General features: G+C 43.4%; 1 protein-coding gene across 1 annotated transcript in view; it reads right to left on the bottom strand.

Moving 5' to 3' along the window:
* Window positions 1–24587, bottom strand: part of LOC124775865 — a 748131-nt gene that overhangs the window by 288912 nt on the left and 434632 nt on the right. The window contains exons 13-15 of the mRNA XM_047250699.1: window positions 20641–20772; window positions 7981–8277; window positions 4798–4992 (exon numbers count right to left, since the gene is read on the bottom strand). Coding sequence (XP_047106655.1) covers window positions 4798–4992; window positions 7981–8277; window positions 20641–20772 — 624 coding nt within the window. The remainder of the gene's footprint in view (window positions 1–4797; window positions 4993–7980; window positions 8278–20640; window positions 20773–24587) is intronic.

Genomic DNA, 24587 nt, shown 5'->3' on the forward strand with positions numbered 1-24587 from the left:
TACCCATAAGGTAAGAGCTGTCCAACGAAAGCCCAAATCGTGTAGCGATCTGGGTCTCTCGCTGCGGAGCGGAGAGTCTATGTTCGACTCCCAGTTGCATTATGCGGGTTTTGTTTTATTTGTATTTTTTTTTGTTTCGAAGCTGGTACGGATACTAATGTTAATATCTAAAATAAAGCAATAGGGAATAATGACAACCTAGGCAGATAAATTTCTCAAACTACTCGGATTAGCAAAGAATTAAAATTTTAATCCTCGTATGAAAAGAATTCTCAGTAAGATTGCTGTGAACACGAGCAATCATCGCACGTTATCACATAATGGAGAAAAATTTACCCGTATCTTAGTTGGTAGTAAACATGAAATAACGCATTCGTACATTGCACAATTTTCCATCACAGCGTCTGAAAAATTGTTGTCTGAAGCTTATAAAAAGATAATGATTACTTTGTTCTTCGGGGTACAGAAGTTTCAATCATTTGACCGACTCATTATGAATTGTTTACTTCATTTTCTCCAAATCTGGCGAATAGCAAAATTCAATTTACAAAACACATCTTGAGAACATTTTACCATTATGCGTTGCTGATAACAAGTTTTGTGTGATACCGGATTTCATGGATGGAAAAACTAACGCCGTCGTGTGTGGCAGCATGGTTATAGATGACGAGAGCCAATTGATTTGCACGGTAGAAGTAATGCCGCCAAACTGAACTGGCACGTGATTTTTATTTTTATCGTCAAGTTAAGAACTTTATCTCAAGAATTCACAGTTACAATCTGCTTCTCTGGGAACCCAGCGGAAATTGCACAACCGCCAGCCTCTGTGGCCGAGCGGTTCTAGGCGCTTCAGTCCGTAACCGCGCGACTGCTACGGTCGCAGGTTCGAATCCTGCCTCGGGCATGGATGTATGTGATGTCCTTAGGTTAGTTAGGTTTAAGTAGTTCTAAGTTCTAAGGGACTGATGACCTCAGATGTTAAATCCCATAGTGCTCAGAGCCATTTGAACAATTTTTTTTTAATTGCACAACCGACCGGACGCAATAAATATTCACAGCAGAATGCTTTCAGCACCGATTTATTAGACAATCTTACAGTATGTGTGGTGTATATCAGAATTAATTCCCGCAACCGAAATATTGTTAAATGTAAACCTAGTTTTTTTTCGTCCGAATCTTTGGAAGAAACGATGTAGTTGCGTCACGATTACATTCGTTACACGTTCTTGGTGCCGCGAATATATTTGCTTCTGAGGATTATATGGCAAATTGTTCGGAGGAAACTGAAGACATGTATCACAGTCAGCTGAATAGCCAAGAGGCAAGGAATAAATTTTTAAATCTTTACTAGTCTATGTCGTTTGAGAAATTTATTTGCTTGCCTTCTTATTACTCCTTATTGCTTTCCTTCTACATCTACATCGATACTCTGCAAATCACATTTAAGTGCCTGGCAGAGGGTTTATCGAACCATCTTCGCAATAATTCTCTATTATTCCACTGTAGTATAGCGCGCAGGAAAAACGAACATGTACATCTTTCGGTGCTAGCTCTGATTTCCCTTATTTTATTATGGCAATCGTTTCTCCCTATGTAGGTCGGCGTTAACAAAATATTTTCGCATTCGTCGGAGAAAGTTTGTGATTGAAATTTCGTGAGAAGATTTCGCCGCAAAGAGAAACCTTTTGTTTTAATGATGTCCACCCCAAATCCTGTATCATTTCAATGACACACAAAACGTGCTACCCTTCTTTGAACTTTCTCGATCCGCCAATCACATCTGCTAAGGACCCCACACTGCGCAGCAGTACTCCAAAAGAGGACGGACAAGCGTAGTCTTGGCCGTCTCCTTAGCAGATCTGTTACATTTTCTAATTGTCATGGCAATTAAATGCAGTTTTTGGCTAGCCTTTTCCACAACATTTTCTGTGTGTTCCTTCTACTGTATTTTAAGTTGTTCGTAACTGTAATTCCTAGGTATTCAGTTGAATTTACTGCCTTTAGATTTTAACTGATTTTTCGTGCAAACGTAGTTTAACGATTCCTATTAGCACTCAAGTAGATGACTTCGCATTTTTCGGGTTTTGGGTAAATTGGCAATTTTCGCACCGTACAGATATCTTTTTTAGATCGTTTTGATCTTCTGGTGACTTTACTAGTCGATAAACGATAGCGTCATCTGGAAACAACCTAAGACGGATGCTCAGATTGACCCCTAAATCGTTTACATAGATGAGGAAGAGCCAAGGGCCTGCAACTCTACCTTGGGGATCCTCAATAATTCCGAGTATACACGGCATAAAATTTTTGTCTACATCTACCACCTACGTAAATACGCGGCAAGCCGCCTTACGGAGCGTGACACAGGGAGCCTTGTACCACAACTAATCATTTTCTTATCTGTTTCATTCGTGAATAGAGCGAGGGAAAAAAAAATTATCTATGTGCCTCCGCAACAGCACTGTTTTTGCCCATCTAATTTTCCTTGCCTTTATGCGAAATATGCGTTAGGGACAGTACAATCCTTCAACATTCAGCTTCAAATGTCGGGGTTCTAAATTTCCACAGCAGTGTTCCTCGAAAAGAACGTCAACTTCTGACTAGGGATTCCTATTTAAGTTCGCTAAATATCTTCGTAATACTTGCGCGTTGTTCTAAACCCCCGGTAAGAGTTCAAACAGCCCGCCTCTGAAGTGCTTCGATGTCTTCTTTTAATCCAACCTGGTACGGACCCCAAAAACTCTAGCACTACCCAAGAATAGGTCGTACAAGCGTCCTATATGCGATCCCCTTTATAGATGAACCACACTTTCCCAAAATTCTCCCAATAAACCGAAATCGACCATTCACCTTCCCTACCATAATACTTACATGCTCGTTCTATTTTATATCCCTTTGCAATGTTACGCCCAGATGTATACACGACGTGATTATATCAAGTAGTACACTACTAATGCTGTATCTGAATGTTAAGGGTACGCTTTTGCTACTCGTCCCCATAAACTTCACATTTTTCTTCATTTAGAGGTAGCTGCCATTCACCACACCAACTAAAAATTTCGTCTGTGTCATCTTGTATCTTCAACACACCTTTCCCTACATCGCAGCATCATCAGCAAACAACCGCAGATTTCTGTCCACCCTGTCCGCCAGATCATTCATGTATACAGAAAATAACTGCGCACCTATCGGACTTCTCTGCAGTACTTCTAATGATACTCATGTCTCTGATGAAGACTCGCCGTCTTCGAGCAACTCACATGTCTGGGAACCTATTCCTTACGCTCGTATCTTCGCTAACAGTTTGCAGTGGGGAACGGTGAAAAATGCTTTCCGGAAATGTAGAAATACGGAAACTGCCTGTTGCCTTTCATCCATAGTTTCGTGTGAGAAAAGGGCAAACTGAGTTTCGCGTGAGCGATTCTTTCTAAAACCATGCTGATTCATAGACATGAGCTTCCCGGTCTCAAGAAAATATATTACATTTTAACAACAAGTTCAAGGATTCTGCAGCAAATCAATCATAGGGATATTGGTCAATGATTTTATGGGTCCGTACTTTTGCCCCTCTTATATACAGCAGACTCCTGCACTTTTTTCCCCAGTCATTTGGGACTATCCGCTAGGCGAGAAATTCGCGATAAATGAAAGCTAAGTAAGGGATCAATGCCATAAGGTACTCTTTGTGAAATCGAGTCGAGATTCCATCCGGTCCTGGTGATTTATTTGTTTTCGACCATTTTAATCGTTTCTTGGCGCCAGTGATGGTTATTACTATATACAGGGTGAGTTACTAACTATTACCACGAAGAATGACTCGGAAAGTATGATAGGAGCTAAAAAGTTTGTGGAACAAATGTTGCATGGGACAACGGGGACATAGTATGACGTTGGTTTCTTGCTGCTAGGTGGGGTAACGTCAGAGATATGAAGGTCAACTTCGCTTTTTTTTCTTTAAATGGTATGCTATAGTTTGGTACTTACTATCTGATAGCGGCTATCGAGACGAATCCAATGATGTGTAACAGTAAGGTCTTTGAAGGTCAACGAAGGGCAGGAAGGTGGTATGAACGTCCATTTACAGAAAGTGTTCGAAGTGATGATCATTGGTATCAGTGCAGTTCTGCAATATGATTAGGACAACACAACACCCAGTCTCTGAGCGGAGAAAAATCTCCGACCTAGGCGGGAATCCAACCCAGGCCCGTAGGATTGATAGTCTGTGGCGCTGACCACTTTCTTTTTGTTCGCTTTTGTTCGTTGCATCGGCTCGTGGCGGACGTCGTAAGACATCTGTTTAAGTTCGTTGTTGATCGATTAACTCAGTTTTTTTATTACAGAGGGCAGCTAACCCTCTGACCGAACACGCTGAGCTACCGTGGCGGCAGCACTCAGCTACCGGGGGGCGGACAATCTAGAGTGAAACTTTGACAACAGCCACTCGTGGCGGCGAAGTGTCAGAAAAATCATCAGACGAACGTCGGCCGAAGAACCCGAGACAGAAACCAACAGGCAGTTTGTCAACAAGTGGCCCAGAAAGCCTTAACAATTTTGTACTTTCTACTGTGTATGTGCCTCGACAATACCGACTGTATACGGAACACAATTCAGTCATTATGTCTACCCCTTATTGGTGCACTATCGCATTACTGTACTTGGCTATGTGCGTGCGCAGAAGGCTGCCGCGCTCACCTTGCTGTTGTTGTTGTTGCTGCCGGCGGGTTGGCCCGGCTGCTGCTGCTGCTGTTGCTGCTGGGTGACTTCGAGACTGCGGCAGCTGTTGTTGCGGCTGCGCACGGAGCCGGTGGAGGAGAGCGCCAGCATCTCGACGGAGGCGGAGCTGGCCTCCTCGGTGGACTCTGCCCTGGCCGCGCCGCCGCCGCCGCCCGCCGTGCGCAGCTTGCGCAGGATGCGTGCCGGGTTGCGCGACGATGGGCCCGAGTTGGCGGCGCCGCTGCCGGGCGACTCGGCACCCGCGGGCGTCGCCGGCACCTGCGGCGTGCAGGACAAGCAACTGAGACTGCTGCTCTACAACCAGGGTACAAGCACCAACCACTCACCTCTATACAGAACAACCGTGAAAATTAATCTGAAAGGACACTCAGGTGTATCATTTTTCACGCCTTTGGTTTCATAGTCAGAGCGTAAAATTAGGTGCAAGAGCGTTTTCCGATAAAACACAAGTAGCTAAAATCAGTAGGATTGTCTTGTTTGACCCATGGTGTAATTATTCATAGTCACAGACGAAATATTAACACAATAGTATTTGCTACCTTACGTGTTAAACAGGGGTAATTTAATTAATAAAATTCTTGTCGGTATGTCACCACATTGTCAGTGTGTAAAATTCTCCATCGTTTCGACCACTGCTGCAAACGGCCTTGACAGGATGTTTTTGCCAACTGCTGAATGAGAGAAACTTCAGTTCATTCGAAAGAGGCTGTTAACGTAATCTGATATGATGCTGAGAACGAGTAGCAGGGGTGTTAGATGTCCTTCACTGCTGTTTGCTTTATTTGTTGTCATTGGTGGGAACAGGCCATCTTGACTAGTGTTTGCTTACTTGCTTGCCACTGGTGGAAAAAGGCGAATGAAAATGGGTGAAATTGTGATGGAGAACTGTTTATTTGCTTCTTAACGCCAGCTGAGATACTAACGCAGTGCTGAGGGAGGCCACAGAGGCTGCAGGTACACACAGTGTTGGTGTGAGTTTTGCTGAGCAGCTGGTGTATGGGTGATAGGAATTCACAATGAATGATCCTGGTAGATACCACAGGTTATGCATTCCTAGCTACTGCTGTTAGATGATTTGCTGTGTGACTTACTGTTTGGTCCCAACACTTGCTGTGCATGCTGTGTATTCTGCTGCACAGCTCGCACAGTCGATACCAGGACCACACAGCTGATGAACACAGCAGATGGAGCTTTCCAGTTTATGCGTGGTGGGTATCGCATGACCTATTGTTGTGACCCAACTGCATGCTGCACGTGTTGCATAACTGGCGGGCTGGGTGCAAGGATTACAATATATATACTTTACTTCTGGCGAATACAACAGACAGTGATTCTCAGCTGAGCACCCTGGGTATTCTGCTGTGTGGCCTACTGCTTCATGTGAGCAGCATCCTATGCATATTAATCGTTCTACTATGCAACTCGTGGATTGAGTACCAAGACTACACAATGTATACTTTGCTACTGCTGAACATAGTGAACGGTGGTTCCCTTATTCAATCTCCTAGGTGTTCTATTGTGTGCCCCACTGCTGCCTGCCAGACATCTCCTGTATCACCTGCTTTTCAGCTGCCCAGCTCACGGGCAGTGTGTCAGGGCTACACCAACAACACTTTGCTGCTAGTGAATACTGTGGTAAGTGCTTTCCTGCCTCAGACTCCTGGGACTTCTGCTAAGCACACTGCATAGAACGCCAGCTACCTGCTGTGCCTGCCTGTGTTTTTCTGTAGAGCTAGCTGAGTGAGTGTTGAAACTTTTTGTTTTGAGTCATCAGTCTTCTAACTAGTTTCATGTGACCTACCTCTCCTCTGCCATCGTTTTCGTCTCAGAGGAGCATTTGCAAGCTATGTCCTCAATTATTTGCTGGGATATAAAAGTCTCTGTCTTCCCCTACAGATTTCCTATCATCCTCTCACTTCTTCTTGTCAGTGGTTTCTGTATGTTCCTTTCCTCACCGTTTCTGCAGAGAATCTTCTCATTCCTTACCTTATCAGTACACCTAATTTTCTACATACTTCCTTAGCACCACATCTCAGATGCTTCTGTTTTGTTCTGTTCTAGTTTCCTCACAGTCCACATCTCACTGCCATGTACTGCTGTGCTCCAAACACACATCCTCAGAAATTTATTCCTCAAATTAAGACCTATATTTGATACTGGCAGACTTCTTTTGCCCAGAAATGCCCTTTTTGCCAGTGCCAGTCAGCTTTTCATCTCCTCTTTTCTCCGTCTGTGGTGGGTTCTTTTGCTGTATAGATAGCACTGTTCCTTAACTCAATCTACTTCGTGATCACCAAGTTATGATATTAAGTTTCTAGCTGTTCTCATTTCCGCTACTCCTCATTACTTTCGTCTTTCTGCAATTTACTCTAAAACCATGTTCTGTACTCCTTAGACTGTTCTTTCCAGTCAGCAGATCCCGTAATTCTTCTTCACCTTGACTGAGGCTGGCAATGTCGTCATCGGATCTTACCGTTGATATCCTTTCATCTTTAGTTTTAATCACACTCTTGAATCTTTATTTCCTTCATTGCTTCCTCGATGTGTAGATTGAATAATAGGAGTGAAAGACTGCGTCCCTGTCTTACACCATTTTTAGTCCACGCACTTCGCTCTTGGTCTACCACTCGTACTGTTCACTCTCCGTTCTTGTAAATATGTATATTACCCATCTTTCCTGGTCTCAGCGGAGGTTTGAGTCCTCCCTCGGGCATGGGTGTGTGTTTGTTTGGCCTTAGGATAAATTAGGTTAAGTAGTATGTAAGCTTGAGGACTAATGACCTTAGCAGTTAAGTCCCATAAGATTTCACACACATTTGAACATTTTTTGAACCCATCTTTCCCTACAGCTTATCGCTGTTTTTCTCAGAATTTCGAAAATCGAGCATCATTTTACTTTGATGAACACTTTTTCTAGGTCGACAAATCCTACGAAAGTGGTTTGATTTTTCTTTGGTCTTGCTTCCGTTATGAGGTTCAATGGCAGAACTGCTTTTCTGGTGCCTGTACCATTGCTAAAGGCAAATTGATAGTCGTCTAGTTAGTGTATACTTTGCTGTTGGTTAATAAGTCACACAGTGCTTCCATTCCTGTGGCTGCTGGGTGTTCTAGCTAGCGCCTTGCTGCTGTGTGTCAGCTGTCTGTTGTGACCACTGTGTGTATTGCTGTGAAGCTGGCAGGCTGGGGTCCAGGACTACTCAACGTATAGTTCGCTACTGAAGAGTACAACAGACACTGCGGCCCTACCTGCGCCTGCTGGGTGTTTTGCTGCACGCCCTGCTGCTGCGCACCGGCCGCCTGCTGCGCCTGCTGGGTGGTCTGCTGCGCAGCTGGCGAGCTTGGCGCCAGGCCGGCCCAGCAGTCGGCCAGCATCTGGTCCTGCAGCCTGGCCAGCACGTCCCCGGGCGCCAGGTCCACGGGCCTCACGCCCGCTTTGTTGCGCAGCGCCACCTGCGCGCCCCGCTCCACCAGGTCCAGCACGCACTCCCACGGCACTGTCTGCTGTGCTACAGCCAGGTGAAGAGGCGTGTTCCCTTGTCCATCCTGCAAACAACCAGTGCATCTCAGCATAGAATTTCAAACAACTGCCATGTTGTATATAGCTACCTATTTCCCTGCGCTACATACAGGGGATGGATGAAAATATTTCAACACCAAAAATGCAACCCATTTCCATGCCTAATATGGTGTAAGAAAACCGTTGACATTCAAAATAGATTACAGTTATCTCAGAATGGATAAATACATTCCATGTATGCTTTTTAAGAGAATCTTATTTCTTCCTGCAGAATTGTGTGGCAGGTTGAAATAACAATTATGGTGCTACTTAGCGAACATGCACTTTTTTCCCAAAGTAGACTTCAAAGGCTCAATAATATTGAGACTGTTGTGGCCAGGGGAGATGCCATAATTCATCACTATGGCCACAAAACTATTCCTTGACGTAGTGATCAGTGTGAACAGGGCTCCCTCATCTTGGAAGACTGCGACACCTTTGGGGAACAAAAATTGTATCACCAGATGGATCTGATCAGCCAAAATCCCTGAGAGTAGTTCGACCTTGGGGAGTAAATAGGGACTCATGGAACACCACGATATGGTGCCCACATCATTACCAAACTTCCAGCATATTTCGCTCTTGGGATGTAAATTCGGCCAGAAGTTGGAAACAGTGTGGAATAACATATATATAAAATCAGAACACATGGAACACCACGATATGGATGCCCAGATCATTACCAAACCTCCAGCATATTTCGCTCTTGAGATGTAAATTCGGCCAGAAGTTGGAAACAGTGTAAAATAACACACATATGATCAAATGACGTCTCTGCATTGCTCTGTAGTCCAAGTGTTATGGGTTCAGCACCAACCCACTTTCCTGTTACAGGCATATGCATGATTAATGAGTCGTTTCATGACCTGCATTTCCATGCAGCTGGAGCTCCCTTCGTGTTGTTTTGGTGCTGACAGGGTTTGTGAGTGCGACATTCAGTTCTGCACTGACATCCTCTTACTTGTCACCACAATCCTGTTCAATGACCGAATGTGACGATGGCACAATGCAGACTTTCGTCATTTAGCTCCAGCATTCTGCACTCACACCTACAAAGCATACTTTTGTGGTCACGACTAACACTTGCAAAGCATTGAGGGCACTGCACAGGTGCCGTACGTGTCCATATATATATATATATATATATATATATATATATATATATATATATATATATATATATATATATATATGGTGTGTGTATTTGCGTGATATCATCCATATGTGCCACACACTCATTAGGAATAAAAGCCTAACGCTTGTACTAGTATCGATCGGAATGAGGAAGAATACATGAAAAATTGAGTAAATTGAGTATAGCTCTGCGACAGTTTGACACTGGACCAGAATCGACCAAAGTTGGCACATGTTTGACTAATATCCGAGAATTAATATCAGCACTGGGATAAGCCACCTCTAATAGTCTTAGGATTATAAATGAAGGTGGCAACACTGGAACTCATCCCAACTAAACTAAACTCATACACTAGCTGATGTATCTGAACACCCAATAATCGACATTAATATGTTCTGTGTCCATCCTTCGCATTTGCGACGGCTTGAACCTTGCTGGAGTCACTTTCAGTTATTGTCTGAATGTCTGTGAGGGAGTGGCAACACTTCTTTCTCGAGAGCCGAAAGCAGAGAAGGTAGTGTTGTTAAATGCTGGGATGTGGAGTGAAGTCGACGTTCTGACTTACCCCAAAGTTGTTCCAGTGGGTTCAGGTGAGGTCTTTGGGCAGGCCAGTCAATTTCAGGAAGTGGCTATCTACGAATCATCTCCTTACGGATGCTGCTTTATAATGTGACATATTGCCATTCTAGAACAAACTGTCATAATCTCCGAACTGTTCCTTACGCATTTAACGTTTTCTCAAGTGCAATAAAGGGACCAGACCATAGCTACAAAAATACCTCCATAACATAACAGCACTTACTTTATGTTTCATTGTTGGCTCTAAGCATGCTGGCAGGTAACTTTCTGCGGGTGTTCGGTCGAACATTGCACCCAATTCTTTTTTAACACCCTACGCACAGCCATTGTACTAGCTGGACTGCTGGTAATTCTTCAAAGTGATTGTTTTCGTTGATATCGTGCGATTTTTTTCAACCACGCCCCCTGTCCGTCAGTACATTAATTACGCCTGGCCTTGGTTTAGCTTGTGGTCGTTTCTTCGTCTTTCCACTTTACAGTAACATCACCAACACTGGACTTCTGTAGCTTCGGAAGGGATGAAATGTCCCGCATGGTTTTTTTTTTTTTTTTTTTATTCAGGTGGCATCCAATGACCAGTCACTGAGCTCTCCAGACCCACCAATTCAGCTGTTATTGCTTCTCTATTGACAACAGTATACTCCCCAGCTCCTGTTATACTGCCGAGGCCGCCTCTCATGATATCTAGTTGGCAATTCCGCATCACATACGTTCTGATAGTTTTCATGAGGTAATGTACATCACATGGAAACTAAAAAAATGTGCTTCTGATGTGAGACTGCCCTCAGGGAGTAAGAGAGGGTCAGGTGACAGATAAACGTTATCGAACAGAATGGATCTTAGTATTGATTTGGTAGTTGGGCTAATTTGTCACACTACCATTGTAATTTAGGTCGCTGTTAGTCGAACTGAACCCTACAGAACCTTTTCATAGGATCTTTACGCCCTGAAAATTACTTTTCCGTACCTTCTCTGAGAAATCGGTCAAGTCCCTATATGAGAATATACAAACACCAGCATATACGAATGGAATTAGGCGGGAACCGGAGGAAAGTGGAGAGGAAGGAGGTAGTGTCGAATAAATAAATGAGTATCGACAGAATTTATTAACTTAAATTCAAACTTTTCTAATACTGTAAATGTTATGGAGTTTATTTAGATCACGTTAGTGCTACAAAGAGAACAGCTTATTTCGAGCTACTGTGCTCAACATCGTTCTCCCTTTGTTTTCAACTAGCTGCGAGGCTTTGGAAAAATGACAGATCATGTTATATTCTTTCTAACGCTGTAGCAATTCAGTATTTACCTTTTGTATTTATTTCGCACCTGTCGGCTACCAGTTTCCATTTTTGTACGAGAAAATGTTCCGTTCGGTGCACGTAGAAGTTTTTTCTCCCGCTCTGCTGTGACGGGACAATGCCCAGTGGAAATTGTTAACACTAAACTTTTTGCTGACATGCGCTATTCTGGATGCAACGGCGCGAGTCGCGTGTGCAGACAAAGCGGCCGGCAGACCCAGGTCACCCGCTCTGCCACCAGCGTCACAATGGCGGCGCGAATGCTGCTGTTAGCCGTCCTATTACAGCCAAAAGCCGCTGCACTTTTGCAAGAAACTTCGAGAACACATTGTTCCAGTAATATCCACTCAAGCCTCTCCACTATTTCTAGTGGGTGGTGGGCGCTGTCCAAATAAGTTGGTTTGCACACCTCATAGCAAAGTTCCCCAGCAGAAACCTTAATTACATTTGATTAACTTCTCATGGTTGGGATTTACAGTCATATAATATTTCTTAAAAGACATAATAGTCGCCGTTGACTGTATCAAGTATTTATTATCACGACTGCAATGTCGGTCGTATGGCCATTTTCAAGTAACACTGCAAAAGTTACATTCTGTCAGAGCATAAAACTATCTGACATGATGACGACATGTACTCATGTCAGATAGTTTTATATTCTGACAGAATGTCACTTTTGCAGTGCTACTTGAAAATGGCCATAAGGCCGAAATCGCAATCGTGATGATATATATTTTATACAGTCAACGGCGAGTATGATGTCTTTGAAGAAACTAAATTATATTGTTTTCGAGAATTTATTAGACTGAGAAGTGACATAATTAAAGCACTTCTCGACAAAACCGCTGTGATATGTAATAAACTTCCCAATGATTCAAGACTGCGTGGATACGTTTTTACGAGAAGGCCATGTTGTGACGACTTTTTTCTAAGCGACTGAAGCTAGTGGACACTTGTTCCACTTCTTCATTTGGTTGGAATACTCTTCGTTCAGTGTCTCTACAGTCTGATTATGCAAAAAATCACTTACATCGTAGAAAGGAACTTTAGTTAAAATAGCGAGAAACACCACTAAAGGAAAGAACATCTAATGATAAGATTTTTTTAGAGATATTTGTTTCCTTAGATAGGACTTGCTTCTAAAATTTACTAGAAACTGCAGCTGCAGAAGAGACTCAGAATCATTGTCATTGTTAGCAACCCGCTAAATGACTAAATTTTTGGCCTGGCATTTACACGAAGGAAAAAAAGTAGCAGTATAAATTCAGTGTCTAAGAGCTGTCCCTCTTCAGTTTCGACATCAGATGCGTCAACTCACTGTATATGTAAACATCGGTCGCTTTATAGTTGCGAAGAACTGTAGAGCTATCACACTGTCGTTAAGCTGTTGTGGAGTTGTCGAACGCCGGCCGGAGTGGCCAAGCGGTTCTAGGCGCTACAGTCTGGAACCGCGCGACCGCTACGGTCGCAGGTTCGAATCCTCCCTCGGGCATGGATGTGTGTGATGTCCTTAGGTTAGTTAGTTACGTTTAAGTAGTTCTAAGTTCTAGGGGACTGATGACCTGAGAAGTTAAGGCCCATAGTGCTCAGAGCCATTTGAACCATTTGAAGTTGTGGAATAGAGATACAATGCGCTCGCGGTCGATGAGTTTCTCGAGATCTACAACCACCTCTATTGCTGTCAGCAAGCATACTGTAGGCGTGGCTCACTCTGTTGTTAACTGGGATCTCAGAACTCATATCTCAAAATTTTGTGTACCCTTTCGTTTCGCTGCCTAGTAAACGCAACTCGTGCTTACGGAATGATCTAAAATATATATGAAACAGAAGCTGAGAAAATCGTTTGTGAAGAAGAGATGTCTGTCAAAGCAAAATACCGCCTTTCGTGCGTCAAGGTAGTATTTTAGGACGGTTGCTGCTGTTGTGGTCTACAATCCGAAGAATAGTCTGATACAGCAGTCGCCGCTACTCTACCCCGTGTAAGCTTTTCATTTCTGCATGACTACTGCATCTATTTGAACCAGCTAACTGTATTCAAACCTTGTTCTCCCGCTACAATTTTTACCCCTCAGACTTCGTTCCATTACCAAATTGATAATTACTTCACGCTTTCGAAGTGTCCCACCAACTAACCATTTATTTCGGTCAAGTTGCCCCTGAATTAGTTTTTTACCCAATTAGGTTCAGTACCTCCTCATTAGTTGTTCGTACTATCCAGTATTCTTCTGTAGCAGCACATTTCAAAATGTTCCATTCTCTTCTTGCCTTAACTATTTATCGTTTATTTTCCACTTCCTTGTGAGACTACACTCCAGGTCGTTATTATTCACAGAAACAATTATGAACAGCTGAATTTGATATGCCACTTGCATCATTTCATATTATTAATACGATACTGATGTGGGAAACATTCGAAAACAACCATCAAATTGGTCAGTAGAACTAACTCTTTTCTGGCTGGAAATCAATCAAAACGACCTCCTGGTTTGACAAGTTTTTGTGTAGGCATGGTAACTGAACTACAGATTACGTAACTATCTCTAGCTGTATGTCACTTAGGGTTGTAGCTCGTGTAGTTTAACAACCACATAATTTGAGAAGTCCAAACTTCTTATCGACTACGATATTTCACCATTTTTTCCTCTTATAGATTGCAGAAATTTGTATTTCTTCTATCTTTTGGCTCGCTGTGAGGGTCACTGTGACTATGGTGTACAGTTCGTGCGGCAATTTCAGAGGCATACACTACCAGGATTAAATTTTGGGAAAATTCGCAGAAAACGATAATCATGGATTAAAACGCGGCAATGAAACTGGAAAGTATGAACAAATGAGACGAGAGAGCAGATTACGGTGGGAAGGGAGAAACGGTTCGGAACTGGACCTACAAAAATAAACATGTTAATAAAGATAGAAAAGTGTATTCAGTAACTCATAGACTTAGGGGTAAAAGCCTAAGATCTATTGTGGGCCGTTTACAAACATAACATTTAGAGTTTAAAAAATCTTAAAAATTGTTACAACTAAAAAAAGTTTAGAAAATAAAAGAAGCTTTAGAAATTATCAACAAGGAGAAAAGCCCTAGAAAACGCACTACGGAAGATGAAGTGAGGGAAGTGGGGGGCGGGGGGGGGGGGAGGGCAAATGAACCAGGTTATTCATTCAGTAATCGAAGTTAACCAAAATGGCTTTATGCCTTAATTCAGTTTGCAAGTAACTGTTTGGTTTGAAGATTTTCTTAACGCATGAAAGATCTCCAGCTCTTCCAAGATATCAAGATTTTGCAACTGATGATGTAATTTAAATTACGAAACTGGACGTGCCTTTAATAAAGGGTTGACAACAGCTGTAGTGGTCTTTATTCAACAAGCAAAATTTCGTCTGTGAACACCCTTCCAATAATCAATAGATTTCAACAATGTGCTGATAAGAGTCACATCCCCCAAGACTGCAAAACAACGTCGCCGCCACAAGAAAACGGTGATATTTCCTGTGAAGAAGCTGGCGACCAAGCTGTGTAGTATTTACTACGGCCACTGTGTTACCCGTTGCACGCCGCTGGGCAGAGTCAGAGACAATCTTTTCTGTAAACATGTGAGAGGTCTGAAATTAATAAAAAATGTACCACCAAGCATTTGCCTTAACTGATTTAGCTAGTGGGGAGATGGTGATTCGAATCACCATCATCCCGTATTAAAGTCCAGTCCATCACTACTGTGTCACCTCGTTCGGTCGCAGAAGCAGGTACATTCACTGACGATGCGCGCAAGAAGCAATAAGCCGTCGTAAAAGTAAGACCCTCCCTCTGAAGCTCGTATGTTCCATTCGCGGTGCAGATGAAGAGCCTCACTAGCTTTAACTCCATTCTCCACCGTTATCTCCCACACCCTATGCTCGACGGGAGGAGAGGTTATTATCTCCAGCGTGAAAGAGCTCGGCCTGCAGTAGGTGCCTCATAAATTCGGCAGCTGCACGCGAGCTCTCTGGGTCCACCCCAACCCATTCTTCCACTCCGCCCCCCTCCCCCCCTTTCTTTGTCACCGACTCGCCATGAAGCTGACCGACGGAGCCACGAGATCGTCCCCGCCACCCTGACAGTGATATATAACTGGCGCCCCAGAGCGCTCGCCGAGTGGCGCCATAAATCTCGGCGGTAATTAGAAAAGAAGATCCTGGTCGCTAGTGGTGTAATTACGAAATATTAAAGCCTTTAGGAAATAAAAAAAAGGGATATTTTGATGGGGGACAGAAATGGGGAAGCATCAGAGGTACGGCAGGCAGTGTTTTCTCGGCCAGACACGTGACGAGAATGAATAGCGATGTATTGATTGGTGGAGAAGGTTCCCCACCGCTGGCGCACTCGATGCCGCCACTACCTCCTTCCTCTGCGCCCTGGGGCAGCCGCGATAACAGCGTCGCGTCGCGCTGGGCGCGCGCTAAGTGTTCCGTGGGAAGGCAGCGCGCGCTGCAAATGGGGATGCCTCGACACGTTGCGGTTTACCCGCAGGCGTGATAAATAACAGGAGGGAATAAACGAGCACGTGGAAAGGTTGGGAAGAAAGAGACGAATGGATAAAGAAGCCCAGAGCGTTCTGGGTGCTGCCATGCACTATCTCAGGACGAGCAAGTCGTGATCCGTCAGCAACTGTCGCTGCTGCTCTCTCCGAGGGTACAGTAGCACCTTTGACGCTGCCTAAAACCTCGCGTTGAATAAAAGAGCCCTATGAATTTAGAATAGAGACAGAGAAATTGTTTTAAGGTAACAGAGTGCCATTTTTAGGGTTCAGTACCTGAATCGGTAAAAATGAAACGCTTAGAGGATCACTTTGTTGTCCATCCACCCGTCTGTCTGCCTGTCCCTCCGACTGTTCAAAGCCCTTTTTCTCAGGAACGGGCAGACGACTCAAGATGAGATGTACACCACATACTAAGGTCTCTTGGCGGTGTAAAACACAAAGTCAATGCGGCCAAAAAATACGGGCGTTTATGTCACATGATTTTAGGTCAACGAGAATTACCCTATAGCTTTTGATACTCGCAAAATCACCCATCAAAAGCTATAGGGTAATTCTCGTTGACCTAACACCAAGAAGTTATGCAAAAAGCATGGTTTCACAGTACAAATAAAGAGAAAACACCGAAAATTCTTAATTCATATACGAGACGAAAAAAATTATTTTCCGTTTGTTATCTGACTGTCTGCCTGTAAGTCTGCCAGTTAAGACCCGTTTTTCTCAGGAACGGGGCGACTTATGAAGTTGATATTCATGTCACATAAAAAGATCTATAGTACCTTAGCATTGTAGTAAATGTAAGCTTGTAAGTCAATGAACTTAAAATACACGGTCATTTATGTATCACATATATTGATACTCGCAGAGTCGATAATCAAAACCTATAGGCTACTTCCTTTGACCTAAACTCATGAAATTTGTGAACTACTGACGATTGTTAATTTGTAATTATATCTCACGAAAAAATGTTTGTGATCTGTTATGCTACTGACTGTCTGTCTGTTAGGATCCCTTTTCCTGAGGAACCGATTGATGCATCAAACTGAAATGTATGTAACATGCTAAGGACTATGGTCCCTTCGCAGTGTAGAAACTTAAGCTTCCAAGTCAGTGCAGTAAAAAGATACGGCCATTAATGCCATATATTTTGACGCTCGTAAACTCATCTAAACCTATAGGGTACTTCTCGTTGACCTAAAATCAAGAAATTCTACAAGAAGGAAGGTTTCACGGTACAGATAAAGGAAAAAAAACGAAAGATGTTAATTTATAACTACATCATATGACAAAAATATATTTTCGTCATTGTAGAAAGTCTTGGAATTCCCGGGACGGATGTCTTGGCATTATCGATGTCGACAACAGGCAAAGCTCGTCGAGATTTTTCATTCCTGGGATAGACGAACTATCTATAAACTCCATTAAATTTTGACAGAACTCTCTATGCGCGAGTCCTGCTTGCACTTATCCGGATTATTTTAACTCATCGGTCTTTCGACTACTCTGACGGTGCCTTCGGTCTTTTCCTATGTTACGTTAACCTTTCCATATCTACTTAACTGCTACCAACATATTCTGTAATCTGTACTGCGTAGTCAAATCTTTGTCTGTCCCTAGTATTTTCTATCATCTACTGTTCCCAGCGTTTAGTTAGTTATTCATGGATGCCTTAGCAAATGAACCAGTAACCTGATCCTTGTTGGTAAAGGGTTAGCTGTACACTTACCATTCGGAGAAACTTTACCTCTTATGGCTTTAAACGTACAACAAGTAACTGGTTTACTTCATACTGAAGTTCCGCGACATTTACTCTGTGTGTCATAGATGATAATGAAAGCACCATAAAGTGGGCTTACCTCAAGTACACTGGTGGAGAAAAAAGTCTCAGCACCAAGACGTAATTTTTCGACATAAACGAAAGTTCATAGGCGTCTTCCTACTTCTAAAAGATGACGCCCATTCAAATTTCCTCCAGTCGCATAAGAGCGTCGCAGTAGTGCCGCTATGAGGATACTAATCTGGTTTGCTTTAAATACACGCTGTAACGCTCGTGAGAGTTAATTATCTTTGAGATTGCACACGGTGAGTTGATGTTAGTCAAGAACACCTTTAAGGAGGCAAAGACGCCATTATCAACAGCTCACTGAATTTCGGTGAGGTCGTGTAATAGGGCTGCGAGAAGCTGGATTTCCCTTCTCCGATATTGCAGAAAGACTTAGCACGAATGTAGCCACCGTACACGATTGCTGGGTACGGGAATGACCGGTCGCAAGAAGATGGCCTTAAGGAAGCAAAGACGCCATTATCAACAGCTCACTGAATTTCGGTGAGGTCGTGTAATAGGGCTGCGAGAAGCTGGATTTCCCTTCTCCGATATTGCAGAAAGACTTAGCACGAATGTAGCCACCGTACACGATTGCTGGGTACGGGAATGACCGGTCGCAAGAAGATGGCCTTAAGGAAGCAAAGACGCCATTATCAACAGCTCACTGAATTTCGGTGAGGTCGTGTAATAGGGCTGCGAGAAGCTGGATTTCCCTTCTCCGATATTGCAGAAAGACTTAGCACGAATGTAGCCACCGTACACGATTGCTGGGTACGGGAATGACCGGTCGCAAGAAGATGGCCACGTGGCGCTACCGCAAGGGAAGACCACCGTGTGCGGTGTATGGCTCTGGCGCATCGTTCTTTATCTGCAGCAGCAATTTAAGCAGAAATTTGCATTACAGTGGCACAACGAATTTTTACAAATCGGTTGCTTTAAGGATAGCTACGAGCCAGGCGCCGTGCAGCGTGTATTCCACAGACCCCAAACCACTGCCATTTGCGACTTCAGAGCTGTCAAGCAAGAGCCCACTGGAGGGCAGAGTAGTGGTCTGTTTCGTTTTCTGATGAACGCTGGCCCTGCCTCGATGCCTGTGGTCGTCATGTGTTGGTTAGGAGGTGGCCCATTGGAGGCCTGCAACCAACTGGCCTGCCCCTGGAGTTATGGTTTGCGATGCAATTTCGTACGACAACAGGAACACTCTCTTGGCTATCCCATGCACTCTGACTGCAAATTTTTACGTCAGTCTGGTGACTCGACCTGATGTGGTGCCATTCATGAACAGCATTACAGGGGACGTTTTCCAACATGAGAACGCTTGCCCACATACCGATGATGTAACCCAGCAAGGTGTATAGAGTGTCGACATATTGCCTGGTCTGGTCGATCACCAGATCTGCCTCCAATCGAGCACATATAGGACATCATGTGACGAGAACTCCAGCATCACCCACAACCAGCATTAACCGTCCCTGTAGTGATCGGTGAAGTGCAACAGGCATGGAACTACATCACACGAACTGACATCCGGCGCCTGTACAACATAATGCATGCACGTCTGCAAGCTTGCATTCAACATTATTAATGTGCCAGCATTTCACTTTTTCATTGGCTTATCTCGCATTTACATTAATCTGTGATCTTGCAATGTTAATCACTTAAATATGTTACCTAGACAAATGTATTCCCAAAATTTCGTTACACTACTGTGATTTTTTTTCCGTCAGTTATAACTGCCCACGTCGTGTTGTGCAGACTCCACTGTAGCTTGAATGGATTTTTAAGTTTGTTTTACACGCCCAACTTCTAATTTCACTACACAAGTCTCCAGAGTTGAGTAGTTATTGCCAGATGACACGCAATACAGTTTGTTAAAGCGGAGTTCGCCGCTATTAATTATTTTTTTTAGATTTAATTTTATTACTCGTACAGAGACTCAACGTTCCTTTGTTTAACAGCGCGTCGTCAAAATAAGTATGAAATGCAAATGTCTTTGCAATACATAATGTCGACTATTGAGTTAAAGTTCGTACCTATTTTGCCATTTTAGAGAAGAGAAACCTTAAGCGCTTCTGCTTCTATAGTCTCAGTACCAAATGTTCACTAATTTCAATTTACATCCTATCTCAGTTCAGTATTTAACACAAATTATATATCAATGTCATTTCAGAGACATTACGTTGGTTCCACACCAACGGAATAACACGTAATTGTCATAACTTTTATTAATAATCCTTTTTCTTGTGACGTAAATGTTAATGAATGATCACTATCTAGGAGGAAAGAGGGATTGGCCCTAATCAGAAGATAATAGCTTTTAATGAGCTCGCGATCGTTAATTAAATAAAAAGTCACGTTCAAGGATGATACGCGAACAACTTTCGTTACGTCCGTTTTCACGTATCTGTCAAAACTAATCCTGTCGCATACAATTCAAATTAACACTGACGTTAACCCCTATTGTCGGAACATCGAATCGTAACTATTATGTGAAAGTTTATTCTACTCCCTGAATTAATTCCTTTCAGATACGCGCACGACCGAACAGCAGAATGGAACACAAACGACTTGTTTTAACAACCGAACAACGCAATGACGTTACATTACGACAATGTCCGCCCGATGAACATCTCTTTGACTTTATCTTTTCTACTCTGCTTAATTAAATTACTCCTAATTACAATTTATTCAGCTATTTAACGAAAACATTTAACAAAAAATAAAATAAATTTATCCCAACGTAAAAGATCCGTTATACAGTGAAAGTCTTGATGGGGTCGGTCCACAGGATGAAGACGTTAAGTTCGGCGGCTCCTTTAGGGCTTCACCCATTTCGTTTCTTCATCCGTCCAAATAATTCCCTGTATGAACACTCATCGCAGTTACCTTCCCCACTGAGATATGTCCTTGACACTCAATAGCAGCTCGGATGAAGGCAATGAGTGGCCTACTGCTGTCACTGAAAATGAAATGTCGGCGTTGTTCGTGGCTAAACTCACCTGGAAGTTGACTGCGGCGCCGTACTTGAGCAGCAGGTACACGAGCGTGGCGTTGCCCTTGACGACAGCCAGGAAGAGCGCCGGCAGCGTGTACAGGTAGTGTTTGGTGTAGTGATGCGCGAGACCCACCACCTGAAACACCAGCGCGTGTTGAAGTAGTCGGCCAGTATGGGATACGAACATAATGAGTTAGGATGCATGTAACAACTGTGTTCGCAGTGTAAAATGACACGATATCTGTGTAACGAGAGATGCAGTATGTAAATGAATTGGTCACATTACCTGATGTAGTAACCGTCTGGCTTCATGATAGTGGACAAAATAGACTGACTGATAATAAATCACGGAAACTGGGAGGGGGGGAGGAGCATAGTAGGAAAGAGAGGGCTGATCTGCGAGATCTACGAGAGGATTTCAGAAAGTAAGTTACATGTTATTATGGCTGGACAAGTAATTTCATTGAATACTGCACACAGATACATAACACTATTTTTCGAGTCACAAAATCTCTGTAAACAACTGTCGGAACGTTCTACCAATCGTTACATTTGTCGACGATAGAAAGCAGCTCCTTGGTCACGGAGCCATTCGACAACCGACTTGCGAAAGTCCTCATCATTGGAAAGTCTACATTATCGTGAATCAGTTCCTCGACGGCCTGGACACTGTCGTCTGTTGTCAATGTCGGTGGTATTCCTTCCCCACAGCATCACTCAAGTCTGTACGCCCTTGGTCAAACAGGTGCCACCATTTCGCTCCCCCTGGACCTGACACTGAATTTGGTTTATATCCCGCCAGAACGTCACGCTGAATCTGTAGGCATTTTAGACTTCGTGACCACAAGAATTGTACACTCCCTGGTACTTCAGGTTTGGAGTTCTTTTCCGTTTGGGCCATAGTGCCCGCAGTGTAAGGCATCTATTACCCAATTCGCAGCAGAACTGTGTCTGCAATAAACCCAGAAAGTGTACTCACTTCTAACAATTCGTCACTTTTTTGCGTAGTGGTCTCAGTGTGGGATGCTCTGTGTAGCTTCTTGAAGCCCTCTCGTCTTTTGAATTTTAATACTCTGTCCAGTGTATTCCGAGAGAGTCTGGGCTTGAGACAAAGATGGTGATTCACATGACACTTACATGAAGCATGGCGGGTGCACCGATCGTCTGTTGATACAGACAAACCTTGTATCAGTACCAAATTTCAAGTTCCCCACCCGTTGCGTAGGGGTAATGTCTTTGACCAGCAATCGAAACGTCCTGGGTTCTAACCTAGCTATGTCTTAAATTTCAAGTAAAAATCATCAGCAATGGCGGCCGAAGGCTTCCGGCACAAGAAGTTGTCACCGATCTGCCAGCGGCCTTGTCAAAGAGAGTGGACGAACGGACAGAGGTTAAGGGCACTCTTTCGCGCTTGGGGCGGCAAACTGCCCCTAAAAGGCGGATGAATCAGGAATGATCAGCAGTAGGAGGATGCAGAAGACAATGGAAACCACTGCATTAAAGACACATAAGGCGTATGCACAAGACCTGTGGCGTGTAAATAAAAAGTTTTATGATGATCTCCCCGTTGTCGAAAGATTCCGGATTAGTCCCCATTCATATCTCCAGAAGGGGACTGCGATTGGGGAGCTGACGATAAGTAACAGGTGGAATAACCAACGAAACAGTAACACTCTACGAGACGGTGCGTGGAATGTCAAAAGTATGAACGTAGTAGAGAAGCTGGAAAATCTGGAAAGACCAATACAAAGGCTGAATCTAGACATCGTGAGGTCAGTCAAGTGAAATGGGAAGAGGATAAGGATTTCGGATCAGACGAGTATAGATTAATATCAGCAGCAATAGAAAACAGTAGAACGGGAGTAGTATTAGCTATGAATAGGAAGGTAGTGCACTGCAAGTGGTTACTAAGTACTGTTTCGTCATTGATGTTACATTATACAGCGGTATATGAGACTGTATTCCATGCGATGGACATTAATGCACCATCGCAACGTGCTGGCTGTATGGTCGAGTATCGACGTACAGCACAAGAAGATCACGCACGAGGTCGCTCCCTGGACTTTAATCGGAATGATACGGCGTGGGTCGATTTAGGTCAAGAGGTAAAGCCCAAATATCGCTGTCTGTATGCTCTAGCAAGTGCAAAGGGAGATTATAATGAAATGGAATGTTCTTCACCTTCTCGTGAGTTCTTTTTAAGATAGAATTTCTGTTCCATTTTTAGACTGTTTCTTACATAATTTAACACATTGGGATTAATGAACGAAAGGAAAATTTGTACTTGTTCAGTCATTGTTATCTGAAAAAGAATCTCATAAAATTTTAGATAGTTCCGAAAAATCGTGCACGAGAAACACATTTGTTATTCAGTGGAAACTATGTTACAGATTTCGATATATATGAGATACAGTTCATTTCTGTGAAAAAGCTCAATGGCTATTTCGTTTATACTAATTGTAATACGAAAATCGGTTTTTCATCTACTTTCACCTTGGTCTGTTATGTAGATGTTAATTATTGTTTTACGCCATGCACAAGGTAACTTCATGAAATAGTATATCACTTTGTGTAATACTTGTCATTTACTTGAAAGTGAAGTAGACTTGGGAAACTCTGGCGTGTATTATTGTTCTCCTTTTGAGTGGTTCGGAAGAAAGCAACTGTTCCACGACAGGCGTCAGAAAACCAATGGGGATGTGCTGCAGCTTATTGCTATGTATCAATATCCCACTAGTAAAGGGAAGCCTGCAAATGGTTTTCAGGGTTCTAATACGAGAGTTGTCCATAAAGTAAGCTCCGATCGGTGGCGAAATGGAAACCACTGGGAAAATCCGGTAAAGCTTTGCGCAAATGTGTTGGGCAGTGTCTCTAGTGTGCCCGTCGATCGTGACGCGTCGCTCTTTTCAGTTTTGAGTGAACAGTAAGCACGTAAAGATGCGTGGGGAATAGCGTCTCCCGCCAAGTATGAAGGCCTGGTTACAGATTTCGCCTGTGTCATGCAGCCCACATAACACAACTACTGAGCAGTTCCTTCTTCATGCCAGTTCTCGGCCGCACACTGCAGGGGCAATGAAGACGCTCCTGCAGAGTTTCCGATGAGAAGTGTTTGATCGCCCACAATATAGTCCGTAATTAGCTCCCCCTGAGTCTCATCTCTGCTCACAAGTACCGCTGGCTATGAAGACAAAATTTTTCCACAGATAATGAGCTGCAGACCAGTGCAGATAACTGACCGAAAGCACAGGCGGCTGCTTTCTATGACGAGGATATTGGAAAGTTGATACAACACCACGACAAAACTCGAAGTTGGAGCGGTGACTACGTAGAGAAGTAGTTGGAAGGTGTACCTAACTGTTGCAAATAAAACGTTTCTGGTTTTCACTGTGGTTTCCATTTCGAGACCGATCGGAACTTACTTTCTGGACAACCCTCGTAATTACAGCTGGCAGCAGTAGATTGTGCTGTATTCACGTTCCATTTTTAAATCTCTGCTCCACTCCGCCCCGCACGCTTGCATCGAATTAGTTCGCCTGTGCTTATAGGCAATCCAACAAACATATTTACAATGCGGGATGCTGTTGCGCCTTCCTGAAAAATTCGTGTCAGTAAACTACAAGCATGTATTGACGTTTGCGCATCACAAACGGGTCCTTCATTAAGCATGTCTAATGTGAGTTGAAGACTTGAAGAGACGCACTATCCACTAATATGTGTCTGTTTTCTATACACCTTGTAGTTTCTGTGCAATCACTTTCTGAATCGCCAGAAGTCCTTAAGAAAACCCTCGAGTGTCCCACCCCTCCCTGCGTTGCAAAACGAATCACTGGGTGATGGTTTTTCATATCGTTACTTCTGGCTAAGGAGTAATTAAAATAAGCATGCAATATTGTGTTTCACTCCGGAAAAAAATGGTGATCGATGGATGGATATGGTGTTATGGGCCTCTCA

The sequence above is a fragment of the Schistocerca piceifrons genome, chromosome 2 (assembly GCF_021461385.2).
Source record: "Schistocerca piceifrons isolate TAMUIC-IGC-003096 chromosome 2, iqSchPice1.1, whole genome shotgun sequence".
NCBI lineage: Eukaryota > Metazoa > Arthropoda > Insecta > Orthoptera > Acrididae > Schistocerca > Schistocerca piceifrons.